This window comes from Urtica dioica, chromosome 6 (assembly GCF_054948205.1).
Source record: "Urtica dioica subsp. dioica isolate 48M chromosome 6, U.dioica_male_clone48M_v1_H2, whole genome shotgun sequence".
NCBI classification, from domain to species: domain Eukaryota; kingdom Viridiplantae; phylum Streptophyta; class Magnoliopsida; order Rosales; family Urticaceae; genus Urtica; species Urtica dioica.
In genome coordinates, this window is record NC_142761.1 from 3568021 (window position 1) to 3582970 (window position 14950).

Below are 14950 nucleotides of genomic sequence, written 5' to 3' on the forward strand. Positions count from 1 at the left end.
AAAGGAAAAAGTAAGTATGTGTATATTATTTTCGATCTCTTGAATATTAGACTGGTGTGTCAGGTCCCAAAACCACAAAATACTGATCCAGAGACTCAATCATGACCATGTGGAACCAGGCTTATCGTCGCGTGTGGATGTTTTCACAAATAACGTTCAAATACATAATGTTTTTTTTATTCCCTGATCAGACCTTTTCTTTCTGAAACTTTACATGCCAAGAAAAACATCTTCCAAGGAATCCAACTAATCATATCTTCTGTTAAGGCCACAGTTTATACGGATCCACAGAAAAAAAAAAAGTGGGACACTTTTCAAAAGCCAATAATAGAGAGAAGATTATAAAGCTATATATGTACATGTATGTATATATGTGTATAGATACACAGTCAGTCCTTATTTTATTTCCAGGTGATTTGGCCATTTGGTAGACAAAAGAGTGATGTGCCTGCTCGGTTTGTCATCTTTCCGATCCAGTGGGACCCACCGAGCCCTTGTCCGTTGGCCGACACCTGTCTCTCACTCCCCACTATGATCTCGTCTCTCTCTATATAAACCATCTCATTCCAATAAAAAATTCTCAACAAAGACTACTTTGGTGTCTTACTACTACTACTTTCTCTCTCTCTCTCTCTCTCTCTCTCTCTAGATACACATTATTATTACTATCTATATCGATCATGACAAGCGTTGAGTTCTCGTCCAATGGGGTGACCAAGCTGAGGGTTTGGAGAAAGTGCTCAAGGCTTGTTAAGGAACAAAGAACCAGGTTCTACATTATGTGGAAGTGCACTGTGATTCTTTTGAGCTGGGATGACCGGCTTTGACCTATCAAATATATAGGGTGAGAAAAATAGAGCACAAGAACAAGGCAAGAAAATAGTTTTGATTTTCTTTTTGGGTGTGTCTCTGTGTGTAAATATTCTATGGGGGAGTGGTTGTAGCTTCTAGCAAGTAACAGTTTTGAGAAGAATATGTCGATATATTATATTATGTTTTATATTATTTTGGTGGAATGGTCAACAGCCAGAAAGGATCTGTGTACTAGATCAGCCAGTCTAGATTTTGTTTCCTTTTTTGTTTTTGCCTTTTTCTTCCTTTATATAGAAGTGGAATTCAGGTTTTTGCATGTTCTTAAATATTATATATATATATATGAGTTGCTCCAAAGGCTGTATTGAAGTGATTGGTAATTCAAGGCTCTCTCTAGCCTAGTATTCATATATGAATTAAATAAATAAAAATGGTTAATGCTAAATGCGAAAGGCGGAAAAGAAAGCTCATCCATGAATTGAATATGATTTTTATTGAAATATTGTTGTCAAAAGTTAATAAAATAATTTAAAATTTAGGGTATTCTTTCTTAATTACACTTCACTGTCCCAAACTCCAAGCACACAGCTCGTAGACTTACAAGAGCTAATCGTCCGATACTCTAAAAGACCAAAAGCTTTATGATGACACACACACACACACACACAAATAAACTCCTCTCTCTCTCTCTCTCTCTCTCTCTCAAGGGTTTTGTTGTTGAAAAACTAAAACATATTTCACATAATATGATCATTTTGGAGTCAAACAATAGTTGTGAAAAATCGTACATTGATGATGGCTTAATCAAACTACCAAAAAACAATAGATCATCATAACCAAACTCGCCCATCTTTCTCGAAATTATTACGCAGATTTCGCCGTGGTCAAATCGGCTTGCACTTGCTTAGCTTGAACTCCTCCCTAGAAAATAACAAGACAGTAATAAGATCAATCGATAAATTAGAATCAGTCCCAAGTCTAGAAGAGAATATAATTTCCATTGCTATATGTTTTAACCCACCGGTCCCTTGTTCCCAGTCATCCTCCGAACCGAAGGAGCGCGTGCCATCGACGAAGCGGCCGCGGCCGCTGCCACACGTATTCTGAAAGAACGCGCCCAAACAAAAAAAAATTATATTAATTAAAATAATCACACTATCTAGATGATAAATTAAAAAAAAAAAAAAAAAAAAATCATTTTAGAACACCTTTTATGTACATCTACGTATTCATCTGTTTCATCCACAATTTCTTCCTGGATTGGGTCAAAACAAAAGCATTATCAGAAAATGAGATTTTCACGGGTGAGAATGAAAAACATTAGAGGGTAATGAAATTAATTTGCCTGAAGAAGTTCTTCGAATACGTCTTCGAGGGTAATGATACCGATGACTTCGCCGTCTTCGATGTCCCCTTCACTCCGTTGCAGCGAATTAGACCGGGAAGTATTCCTCACGATGTCAACAACCACGCTTTCTTTCTCGCCCGACTTATTTAGCAGAGGAATTTTGAGCTGAGAAGTGTCAACACCTCTAACTTTGGTTTCTTCTTCATCGGATTTCTCTTCTCCTTCAATTGTCGGGAGAGCCTTGCTTTTCCCTTTGACCTTCACCACGGCCGCCATGTGACTACTTCCCTTCTGAAACTCGTTCAATATGTCGTACAGTGGCATATCTGCCGGAACTCTGAAAATATAAAATCACAGATGAACAATTGATAGATGGCAATTATGTATTTTATAGCAAAGAATATAATACATTCAGAAATACACTGAAAAACTCACCGTGGTATTCTTCGAATGGAAACAGCACTGACTGGAGTTTCCGTCTCCGGTCTTACTGTAAGAAGACTTTTTACCTGAGCAGAAAGAGAAAAAAATTCGGTTTAAAGATATATTTTTGTTGCTGAATGTACTTACACAAATCTGAAACGTACAAGAAGAAGTCCAATGACGTTCTTTGGATTCCCAGAATAGACAGGAACTCGGCTATGACCACGAGCAAGGACTTTTCCCATTGCTTCCCTGAAATATTATAAATAAAGTGGAAGAAACTTAAGACGACAAATCAGTGGAAATAATGGTAAAGCTTGTGCCTTTTTCCCCCACGTGTCCCACAAATTTGTATTTGAATGTTTAAATAACTTGCAAATGCATTGATTTATGATGTAATTTCAAACATTTAACAAGAAATAAAAGTTTTTTGGAATGACAAAAAAGATGATAAATTGGTTGGACTAGCGTAGATGTGTATAAGAAAAGGTAACAACAAACTATCTTAAGTTGTACTTTCTTTTTTTTTGTTTAAAGAAACAAGCTTGAATTGTACTTTTTCAAAATATATTAGATTCGATAGAATGTTTAATTAAAAAGGGAGGATTTGAAACCAAAAACGTGAAGCTTAAGAAAATTGAACCCAAACAAACAAAATGAACGCAAGGGAGAAACTTACCAATCCAATTTTGAATTGACGTCTAAGGAGAAAGTAGATTCAATAGGAGTCATAGCTTCCTCAGCAGTCTGCAAACATCATAGAAATGTTTCAGTTATATAGAGGTCATGAATGGCTGGAATGCGACCTTTAAAACCATTATATCTCCATCTAATACACACAGTATATATGTATATACATTGTGTGTATTATAAATATACATAATGCCTTAAACATGAAAACTAATCTGCAAATGCAGATACAGATCCCTTTTGAAAGAGAGTAAAATAGAAACTTATCTACGGTTATCTAAAGAGCACAGCAGTATATACAGATGGATAGAGATTATTTTGGTATATGAGAACAAGTAACTTCACACACAGTGACAGTAGTACCATTACCAGCATATAATTTTGTTAAGAAGAAAGTTTTACCTTTTCGGTTAAATCTAGTGCTCCACTAATGATCGTCGTTTCGTCATGTGTAAGCTCACCACCCTGTCCAGCCTATAGAGAACAAGAAAACTAGTCAATCCCTAAACCTAATCATATATTACCTTCTCTTTTTTTTTTTCCAACTTTACGAAGCGGACATGTTAATGAGTACACTGTACCTCCTGGCCATGAATGGAAACCAGAGCTTTCAACTGAGCTCGCCTAAATAAAGCATCGTTGTGTCCTAATACCCAGTCCAACATCTGCAAGGTACAAGCCAAATTTCAAATCCGCAATTCATGGGATCTCAATCAATGGCATCAATGATGACAGGTCAGTCTGCCTTAGATTCTGAGTTTTCATTAGCTAATTTTTTTGCCAGCTCATTCACAGTCGTGGCTCCAATCTACCAGTTTCTTACATAATTATTCTTGTGAAAGTATCACGGGGGTTTCATCTCAAAGCCAATTGGCAATGAGAGGAGCAACCGATGATCTTTATAAACTCTTGTTAATTCCCATTCACTTTCAACGTGGGATTCCTAACAATTCTGAGTGCTATGTGTCAGGGAAAATGATACTGCATTACTTAGCAACTAAAAGCTAAAACAATTTCCGAATCTCGAACACGTGAAAAAGAAAGTTAAAAAATTCACTCTCTATCTAATGATCACACCTTTTAACTTTCCGAATCTCAAACATGCGAAATAGAAAGTTCAAAAACTTCACTTTCTATCTAATGATCACACCTTTCCGACCGGGTAAGAAATCGGGTAGCAGATTATCATCAGGAGCCGGACAAGCCACACAAAGTTAGCACCTACAGCAAGTCCATATCGAGTGCATATAGCTTGAGGGATAACCTGACAAAAGAAACGATATCCAAAATCAAATTCACAACAAAATACTCAGCACAATGAGGCTAAATGAAGAATCAAATTAGTAAAGTTCAAATACCTCTCCGAAAAACAGAACAAATGTCACGGACAGAATGATAGCCACATACGGATTGAACATTTTGTCCAAAAATAAAGGAAGTGCCTGAAAATCAAATTGAATTCAAAATTAAGCCCCCAAGAAATCAAATGTTCAACTACCAACCACTCCTTAACTTGGAGAAAAGTAAAGACTGATCGAAACACTCACTTCCATAGCCCCGGCATTACAGAGAAGCAATGTCACCAAGAGTTGATGTTGCTTCTGAACCACCGGAAGTATCACAGCTGAAAAGAAAGCGACAAATCAATGTCCTAATTCAGAATGCAATCGAATCGGAGAGAAATGCGATCGTCAGAAAAACCTGCTTGCTTCTTCTCCGACGGAGTTCCGCTCCGCCGGAGAATCTCGAGCTCCACGAGACCGAGCGACATGAGACCCAGGGTTAGACCGGACATAATTCCGGCGAATAGAACCAGAAAGCCCGAAATCCCGGCGTAAACGAACCACCATATCGTTCCGAACGCGACTTCACTAGAGGTTTCCGATCCAAGCATGGAATTCCGAGCCAGAAACTGAGTCGCGATCACCGCGTTGATCAAATTCATCGCTGTGAAGAATTCACTCCAAATCTCTTCTCGTTATTTCTTCTTCAACTGATTTTATTTTTGTTCTTTCGAGAGTCGTAAGAACAGAGGTCGAATTTTTTTTTTCCAATGTTTTATTCATATTATATGGGTCAGCTTGACGAAACGTGGCAAGATCAGGGACGTTCGTTGAGATTCTGTAAATGAATTTTAGACGGTCGATCTTTATTGTGGGTCCTCGTTTAGACGGTTGCGATTTGTTTTGTGATTTTATAAGCGGGTTTAGTATATGGCGGGATCTTCGCGTGGGATTCCGTACGAAACGGTACACGTACTTACTGCAAATATTTCATTTCTATGTTCAAAACTATTGGGCCCCGTTTGGTTAAGTTTTCCATTCCTGTTTTCTGTTTTCTGATTTTAAATTCTAGAAAACAGTTTTAGAAAAACTGTTTGGTTATAAATTCAGAAAACAGATTTAGAATCATGTTTCTGTTTTCTTTGAAATTTGTTTAGAAAACAGAAAACAATGAAAAGTTGTTTTCTATTTTATCTCTATACAATTGAATGGAAAACATAACCAAACAACATTTAAAATATTCCGAAACGTAATTCTAAATCTGTTTTTTAAATTTAAAAATTAGAATCAGAAAACAGAATTTAAAAACAGAAAACGAGTTTAGAAAACTAAACCAAACGGCCCCTTGGTGTCTTATTATTTCAATCCTTAGGTTTTAAACTTTCGTAAATTGGCCCTGTGTTCTTGAAAATTGTGTAGAGAAAACTTTCCTGAAAAATGGTCATATACATGGCACACGCTTTTTTTTCCTTCTATTTTTTCTTAATAACATTTTTTTTAAATGATTGAACAACAACATTTTTGCGTGTGTCGTGAGTTTTTATTTTTATTTTTTATTCTTGTAAGCTTATGATAAATTTGCACATACCAAGATAAAATAATAACTATAGTTATTTTTTTATGTGTTTGTGTTCAGGATAACACTAACATTGATTTTGCGACTGTTAATGCGTGTTTTTAGATCAACATACACGAGACACGTGTCGGAGTTCGAGTTTGAAACATGTCTCGATCTTGGGTTACGAGTGTCGAATCTCCTATGATTTCGAAAGGATCGTGACGGATCGGGGATATTTCGTGGTGTTACGATCATAGTGGAGATTTTCGGGAACTCGGGCTCTTTCTTTCTCTTAGCTGAAAGAGAAGATCTAAATATTTTATTTATTAAAGTATCTTGAAGATATTTGATTTGTTCTAGTTATCGAATAAATCTCTCACATTAATTAGAATATGATCAAAGGAAATCAAATAAATGCATATTATATTTTGGGTAAGCTAGAAAGCTATAAATAAGGGGTTTGGGGTAGTGTAAAAATCGCCCAACATTGCACTGCTCCCCTCTCCCTTGGTCTTGGACGTTTTTTCCTTCTTTCCTTGAGTTGGAAAATCCGTTCATACCATCTCTCAAAGAAAGAAAGAATTATTCTGACACCTTGTTGGTTTAATTAGTGAGAAAATAGTTGACCCACACATTGGTCTCTTTCATTCCGGAGATTACAACTTGGAAGACTACGGTATCGATCAACCCGAGTTTGAAGACCCGAAGATCCAAGGCGCAATGAGTCGTCGAGGAATCCGAAGGCTTGAAGATCCAAGAAGCCGCCGAGGAGTCCGAGAGCTTGGAGATCTGAAGATCAAAGGAGCAAGGAGCAGCCGAGATCTGAAGATCACTGCAAGCTTGATGCAAAAATCAAGGAAATCCAAAAGCTAGGAGTGTGGATGATTTGTAGCTGAGCCGAAGGTATAAAACTAAATCCTCTTACAGTTTGTGTTGATAATGTTTGCCCAATATTAGATATGTTGTTATTGTAGAATTTTGAGTATCCTAGTAATTATTGTTTACATTAAAGATTAGCGATCGTTCATGTCTTCTATTCCCCACTAGTAAACATATTGTAAGGGTTAAGAGATTGGTTACCCGATAATAAGAATTGAAACGATTGTTCGTGTTCGATACATGAGAACCGTAATCAACCTTAAGGAAGTAATTTACCCATCAAATGGCAACGGAGTGATCGTTCCTGTTTAATACCAACTTGTGACTTCCAAATAATTAGTGTCATAACGATTGTTCGTGTATGATACAACCTTATTTCTCTACAATTGGTATCAGAGCGATAGTTCATGTCTGATACCATATTGTCTTCCCACATGAAGTTTTGCTGCAGCTCCTCAAAAGATTGGATAGTTCCGAGCCTCAGATTTAGGAACCACCGATAACGGGACCACTCAAAGTGAGGCATAATTTCTGGCACATAATCGCCGCTGAGTGTGTTCCCACTCTCATCCACATTTGATACTTTTGAATGTGGCAAAGTGGGTCGGCCTTTCCATTGTAGGTGGGAATACGCGATAGAAGGAAGTCGCGCGCAACATCCTCTATGAGGATATTTGCGACGAATGGTGATGCATCATCTTCCACCAGGCTGCGGACGTCGGGCGACAAAGTTTGGGCTCTCTAATGCCTCGCACTTCGCCAATTCTGCTCGTCAGAGGGAGAGCAACGAGAATGACTCCCCAAATTAGCTCATCATCAATCGAGACATCAGTTCATCTCCGAATCATTTACCGCCTAGCCTGACGAACTCACCTCAAACTCTTCCAAACATTCCAAACAATCCTGTGCCCAGTTCACTAAACCCTGAACCCTCAAAATCCAGTTCGAAAGTTCTTAGTGACCTAAACCTTACCCAGAGTCCGACGTAAGCTCGCACCTATGATGTCTGTCCAGTCCTGAACACCGAAACCAATAAATAAGGTAACATATCATCTCCAGACTTACCTATCGTCTTGAGAAAACCTGCTCGTTCATGTCGCCCATACAAGATGAAAGATTATGTGTACTATGAGAATCTCTCAGCGAGCTATCAAGCCTATGTGACAAAATTGGATCAGGCAAAGCTGCCACAATCAATCGAAGAAACCCTCCAGATCCCCGCTTGGCAAGATGTTAGTCATGCAGAAATCTAATCCCTCGAGCAGAATGACAAGTGGGAAATCACCAAGCTGCCACCTAACAAACGAACCGTTAGATGCAGATGGTTATTCACCATCAAACACAACTCAGATGGCTTCGTGGAGAGATTCAAAGCTCGTCTCATTGCTAAGGGGTACACTCATTTGTATGACATTGATTATCGAGAAACCTTTGCACCGGTCGCTAAGTTCAACATCATCAAAATTCTTCTCTCTCTAGCAGCCAACTTAGCTTGGCCACTTATCCAGCTCGATGTGAAGAATGCCTTCCTGAATGGCGAACTACAAGAAGAAATCTACATGCAAATCCCATCAGGCTTCAAGAACAACCAAGATGTCAACATAATCTGCAAACTCAAAACGTCCATATACTGACCCAAGCAATCTCCTTGAGCCTGGTTCGGAAAGTTCACTCATATGCTCAAATAGTGGGAATACTCACAAATTCAAGCAGATCCTACTCAAAGATCTCAACTCAAGGCAAGCACACCATCATCAGTGTATATGTGGACGATATAGTCATTACCGGAGATGATCTTGAAGAAATCAAGAGATTGATGCAGACTTTGTCATCCGAGTTCGAATTCAAGTACCTTAGAAGCTTGCGATACTTCTTAGGCATGGAGGTTGCACGATCTAAGAAAGGTATTTTTGTGTCTCAGTGTAAATACACATTGCATCTCCTCAGGGAAACTAGCATGCTCGATTGCAAACCAGCTGATACTCCGATGGATACCAATGTAAAGCTAGTAGCTCGAACAACCGAGGTCGCCACCGACAAAGAAAGATTCCAGCAACTTGTAAAAAAACTCATCTACCTCACTCACACTAGATCTGACATCGGATTTGCAGTGAGCATGATCAGTAGATTCATGAGTAATATCCCTTGAAAACTCACATGGAAGCAGTCATGCGAATTCTCAAATACCTCAAATCTGCTCCAGGAACAGGTCTCTCGTTCAAGAAAAGAATCAGTCGAGATATCAAAGCTTTCACTGATGCAGATTGGGCAGGGTATGTCCCAGATCGAAGATCGACATCAAGCATGTGCACCTATGTATGGGGGAATCTCGTCACGTGACATAGCAAGCAACAATATGTAGTCTCGCGAAGTAGTGCTGTAGCGGAACTCGGATCATTAGCGAATGGAGTGTGTGAAGGCATATGGTTGAAGAGGATTATTAATGAAATCAAAACCAATTTCAAAGGACCTATCAAGTTTCTATGCGACAATCAAGCCGCCCTCAACATTGCTAAAAATCCAGTTTATCACGACAAAACCAAGCATATCGAGATTGACCGTCACTTCATCAGTGAGAAGATAAAGTCGAAGATCATCGAAATGAAGTACATTCCAATGCGTCATCAACTTGCAGACATTCTCACCAAACCTCTTACTCGAGCTAGATTTTTCGAGCTGTGTAGCAAGCTTGATCTTCTCAACATCTACCATCAAGCTTGAGGGGGAGTATTGAAAACACAAGCTCATGAGTCCCAGTATCTCTTGGAAGTTGCACTATCTCATTGAAAGTTGCTCTATCTCATTAGAAGTTGCATATCCTCTTTCCCATTTTTGTATATTTCCTATATTATCTTTATACTTCCAATGCACAAATGTAATTGTTTATTATTTTCCTACCTATATAAATAGATATTCTCCTCTCATATAAAAACAACAAGTAGAAAATATTTCTCCATCTTTTCCTCTCTAAATTACTACATGTCGAACGAGATCACTGGGGCTGATCACAGAACTTGAAACTCCTCTTTAGAGAAATTGAAATCCAAACACTCATCTTCGATCGACCAGTCTATGCCATCGATGATCGCCAAATCCACATTGCAAGCAATCACTTTGTGCTATCACTACTACAAATTGTGGATTCTACAACATGAGAAAACACCATTGTAAAAAAGTTAACTTTTTACAATGGGACAAAAAGAACGTTGTAATAAGTGGAGATATAGTTTACGTCCATATGGAGAGAGAGAGAGAGAGAGAGAGAATAAGCCGCCTTATTAAAAACATGAAAAATGGCAACAGCCGTAAAGCCGCCTTATTAAAAACATGAAAATGGCAACAGCCATGACAAGTCGCGGCTGTAGCATCAAAAGTCCTGACTATTTAGTCACTATAAGTCGTGGTTATTTCCGAGTAAAAAAATTGTGGCTGTTGTCAGTATTTGTCGTAGTGAGAGAGAGATGTCCAAAGTTGAAACTAAAGCAGAAGCCATCAAATAGATCATCTATAATACATATCAATTATGATATTTTTTTAATTTTTAAATAATTCAAATAACTAATTAGTAAAGATAAAATCGAGAAAATAAAATTTAGATTCATTGTGACTTAGTTGGTTATATTTTTTTTTTATGTCGTAGTATAAAGCCGTTTGATTCATTAAAGAGGAGAATAATTTCTTGAACAGGTTTCAGTCATCGTAATGGCTCAACGATACCTGTCTTCAATATCAGAGAATAATTAAAGCCAAGCCCTTAACTGCTAAAATATTTATGGTCAAATAAAAATTGTAATCTAGATCCTTCAATATCAAAGAAAAATTAAAGTCAAGCCCTTAACTGCTAAAATATTTATGGTCAAATAAAATTTGTAATCTAGATCTAGATTCCTGATGTGCCGTGCTCTGTTTTCTAGTAATATTCACGATTGTGTCGAGATTTGCTCCTGCAAATTTGGACGTTATATACGTATAATGCTTTGTTTGTATTATAAGATGGTATCATTTGAGTTGATGATATAATTTCTTATTAGGGATTGATATTATAATATGGTCTTCTTACGTACGTCGCTTCAGAATGATACTATAGTCTAATATGCAAGAATTAAGATATTTACCATTTATAATCTTCTATTCTCCTGATTTTGATTTCTTTTTTTATTTTAATTTTAACTACTCGGGTTTATTCTATAGTAGAAGTCCAAATTAGCTTATGATTACAAGTGGCTTATAGACATTGGTTTATTTGCTTTACATATTCAAGATGACATTAGTGACCCTTTTTTTTTAAATTATTTATAGTGTTTTACGTCTTCAAGATATTTTTGAGACATTAGTGACCGTTGTTTTGTGTCAACCATAATTTTTATTAATGTCAATTTTGTAGTAGTGTAAGGTGTGAGTAGTTCCACCTTACATTCGATTAAAAAATCGTTACAGTTTATGAGATTTTGATTTAATAATATAGTAACCTAGATAGTGTTAGGACTAAAATATAGACATAAAAACAAAAAAATTAGTTTTTATAAGCAATAATCTACGCAGACAGAACATGAAGGAAACAAAAAGTAAGATGAGTGACATTTAATCATTTGGATATTTTCGATATGTTATTTGTTTCTCATATAGTGACCCAGCACTGGGATTAAAAGTCAATTTTCCTCTCCTTTTTCTCTCTTTTGAAAGAACCCTTTGGAATAGTCAAAGAAATGAACTTGCCATCAAAGAACTGAAACAAAACAAAACCAAACCAAACCATGTACTGGTTATTAGACAAATGAAATAAGAAATTGAATCCAATAATAATAATAATGTGCAAATTGGACCATACCGCTCCGTTCATTTGCTTGACAGCCAGTTCAGCGTACTCTTTCTTATTCATCCAAATGTACGCAGCTCCGAGAGATTCACCGGTTTCTCTGTCTGTAAGAATTTTTACTGCAAAAGGATAACATCAGTAATTGCAGTTGAAAGGTAAAAAGATTGAATGACTATTAAGAGAAGTAGCTGATTATTTTTGTATTTTTTATTCCAAGATGATGGCTCTTTAATAACGACTCGCCATCTTATGGCAAATACCAGAGAATTGGATCGAATTCCCGTTTGAACTTGTTGGACTCTGATATCAAATATATCACATCCTTGTCTCATGCATTGTTCTGGAAATTTAACTAGCAGGAGTTTTAAGGATTACTTGTATAGCAAGAAACACAAATGAGTATGACTAACTAGCACAATGATAGGACAAACCTTGTTTCACCCTTCCAAACTCTGAGAATGCCTTCTTTAATCGTGCTTCGGATGTTGATCGGGGAAAACCTACACACATAATAATCTATTGCATTGGTAACCTTCAAATTCACTATCTAATTTTTTGTTCAACATTGCAGGCTTTTAGAACATTATTAATGTACACGAGTGCAAAAAAAAAAAAAAAAAGCGATGGCATCGTTTTTCATTACTCGACAAAGGACATGCCAACCGAAAAACAACACACACAAAGGCGTCACACCGGGACCGTAACCCCTAAACGGCGAGATCTAGAAAACTATTTGTAACACCTTCTTTTCTAACTTAATTCCCAATTACCTCCTCAACTTCTTTTAATTCATAATCACTTTACCCTACAATATTATTCTTTTTGTTTACAGTTTTATTTAAAAATAAAAAATAAAAAAATTACTCTTACAATTTCATTTACCTTTTTTTTCCGTGTCAACAGTTTGGTTTAGAATAAGTCCAAATTGTAAAAAAAAAAAAAAAAAAAAAAAACTTGGTATTTATGGAAATACCATCTTCAAATAAAAATTAAAAATGAGGTATACATGGTATTACCATCTCCGAATAAGTTATTTATGGAATTTTTTTCGAAGAGTCAAGCCCAAAGGCCAAACGAGAGCGCTACTGACCCAAAACTCGGCCCACGCACCCAAAGGCGCACGTAGGGCAGGTCCGCATCACCCGAAGACGGGATCGGAACCTAATCACAGTCCCTTCGGTCCACCTCGGCCCTTTGCCTCATTTGCACCTTTTGCCCATTTTTTATAAATTTTTACATTTTTTACCCTAAAAATTTATAAATTAGCCCCTCCTGAACTTTTTTTTTTTTTTTTTGCATATTAGACCCCCCTAATTTAAATTCCTGCCTTCGTCCCTAGTTGTATCTGTATAAGACCCGTCTGAAATCAACGAGGCCCCAGCATAATCGACCAAGAGACTACATGACCCCGATTGTTGCGTAAAAGGGGAATCAAAACCGGAGACTTATAAGGTCCCGAGAATCGCCGTTTACCACTAGACCAACCCCTTGGAATTGGCCATTTGCCTTATTGGTCTCTCTATATATAAGATGTTCTTTCTCAAGAGACACAGTGGTAACAAGAGACGAGCTAAATCAATATTGTGCTCAGAGCAACTTCTAAAAATTGCTCTCATCAGGTTCTTCATAAGAAGAAATACCTTCCTTCTAAAAGAACAACTGTATTTCATTCCACAACTTATAAACAAACAGAAGAATTTCAGTATTAATTTGTCTTAAACTGATACTGATAGTTCACGAAATAAACAAAATAACGTGAAGTATAATTATAGTTAAATAACGTCCACTAGTACTCACAACCCAGTTAAACGAGGCAATTTTTATCCAAATGCCATCACATGCCTACCTACGATTGCATTGCATCATTCTTATTATTTACTGATATTGAAAATAATGCAAGGCACAGCATTTCTGTAAATAAATAAAAAAAGATCCAATAAGGGTAAAATAATAAATGTTATACCTTTGATGAAAATGCTCGGAGGAGAAGTATCGGAGTCAGTGGCGGCGGAGTCATCGGAGGAGCAGCGAATGATCGGAAGAACGGAGGGGAATCGGGCTCCGGGAGAAACGGCCAACCGGAATCGGAGAGAGGCTTTGGCCGGGAATCGAAATCCATTTCGGACGGAGAAGAAGGGCTTGCGTTTATCGTCGCGGGATTGGAATTCCAGTGTCGACCATGGTAACTGGCTCCGGCAAGAAACTGACGTCATCCTCAACCTCTTATCCCCTTAAACCCCAAAACCCAACCAAGATAAGAACAAATTCATTTGCTCGTTGTGTTATTCATCTTCTTTTCTTTTTCTTTTTCTTTTTCTTTTTCTTTTTTTCTTTTTTCTGTCTCACCTCTCACTCCTTCGATGTCGTTCGTGTACGCGAGACCAAGCGAGCGAGACACACCTTTGAAGTTACAAATGTCGTTTTCGTTTTTGCACGACTAGTCCTCAACCATGGTTAAAATAATCTTGTTATCTGCAATCTTTGTTAAAGTAATCATATCTTAAAAAGAATACTAGATTTCAAAGAAAGAGTTAGGCATGTGGTCACTTTAGAAATACTGTTACTCGTATAAATTGCACAAGTCCGAGTATGAGATCGAAAACATCGAGAACAAAAAGAATTCAGCACCGAGTTCGAATCAAATAAGCCTAAAGGCTCATGAAGGTAAAAGAACAATCTGTTCATAAGTAAAAAAACGAACACTATCAGGCCGAACTTCGGAGAGAAGAGAAGATGTTAGGTCAAAGACTAGTGATAACAAAGCAAACACGTGTAAATAAATTAAAACTAAACCAAGATTAACACTTCAACGGTTATATACTGAGCATACGAGGAATACTCATCCATTACGCACGTCCTTAGAACGGTTACTCTTTAAACTGACGAGAACGTGTGGATTCATCACCTCACGTTCTCGACCCAAAGACCCCTATGAATAGAGGAGGAGTTCATTGAGGAAGCAAGTCACAATTTTTTAACGCATACACGATCACTCGCCACACCTTCACCTATCGTTCAACACCCTGATTTATTTTCTCTCTTTTACTAGATTTGTCTGTATTTAGAGATAATCTTGTCCAGACACTCGAACTTCTCAGGACTGCGTTTTCGGAACCAAGTGCTCTTCGTGAGACATTTGT

General features: G+C 37.3%; 2 protein-coding genes across 2 annotated transcripts; both read right to left on the reverse strand.

The window, feature by feature from the left end:
* Nucleotides 1-1287: 1287 nt before the first annotated feature.
* LOC149392976 (DUF21 domain-containing protein At4g14240-like) lies at nt 1288-5311 on the reverse strand. The gene is made up of 13 exons (XM_089616905.1): nt 4976-5311; nt 4822-4898; nt 4633-4716; nt 4425-4538; nt 3856-3939; nt 3677-3748; nt 3264-3331; nt 2749-2836; nt 2597-2670; nt 2159-2498; nt 2022-2068; nt 1835-1916; nt 1288-1734 (listed from the first exon to the last, which is right to left on the reverse strand). The coding sequence occupies exons 1-13, from the start codon at nt 5217-5219 to the stop codon at nt 1678-1680; spliced, it is 1431 nt and encodes a 476-aa protein (XP_089473031.1). The 5' UTR covers nt 5220-5311; the 3' UTR covers nt 1288-1677.
* Nucleotides 5312-11493: 6182 nt separating this feature from the next.
* LOC149392977 (RNA-binding (RRM/RBD/RNP motifs) family protein) lies at nt 11494-14112 on the reverse strand. The gene is made up of 4 exons (XM_089617709.1): nt 13774-14112; nt 12242-12310; nt 11823-11929; nt 11494-11720 (listed from the first exon to the last, which is right to left on the reverse strand). The coding sequence occupies exons 1-4, from the start codon at nt 14021-14023 to the stop codon at nt 11637-11639; spliced, it is 510 nt and encodes a 169-aa protein (XP_089473835.1). The 5' UTR covers nt 14024-14112; the 3' UTR covers nt 11494-11636.
* Nucleotides 14113-14950: the final 838 nt, after the last annotated feature.

Coding starts and splice junctions, on each gene's coding strand:
- LOC149392976 (XM_089616905.1), bottom strand. CDS start 5,219: ATGAATTTGATCAACGCGGTGATCGCGACTCAGTTTCTGGCTCGGAAT. Junction 2,069..2,158: donor TATTCGAAGAACTTCTTCAG/GCAAATTAATTT, acceptor GACCCAATCCAG/GAAGAAATTGTGGATGAAAC. Junction 1,735..1,834: donor TGACTGGGAACAAGGGACCG/GTGGGTTAAAAC, acceptor GTTATTTTCTAG/GGAGGAGTTCAAGCTAAGCA.
- LOC149392977 (XM_089617709.1), bottom strand. CDS start 14,023: ATGACGTCAGTTTCTTGCCGGAGCCAGTTACCATGGTCGACACTGGAA. Junction 12,311..13,773: donor TCCGAGCATTTTCATCAAAG/GTATAACATTTA, acceptor TTATGTGTGTAG/GTTTTCCCCGATCAACATCC. Junction 11,930..12,241: donor GTTTGGAAGGGTGAAACAAG/GTTTGTCCTATC, acceptor ATCCTTTTGCAG/TAAAAATTCTTACAGACAGA.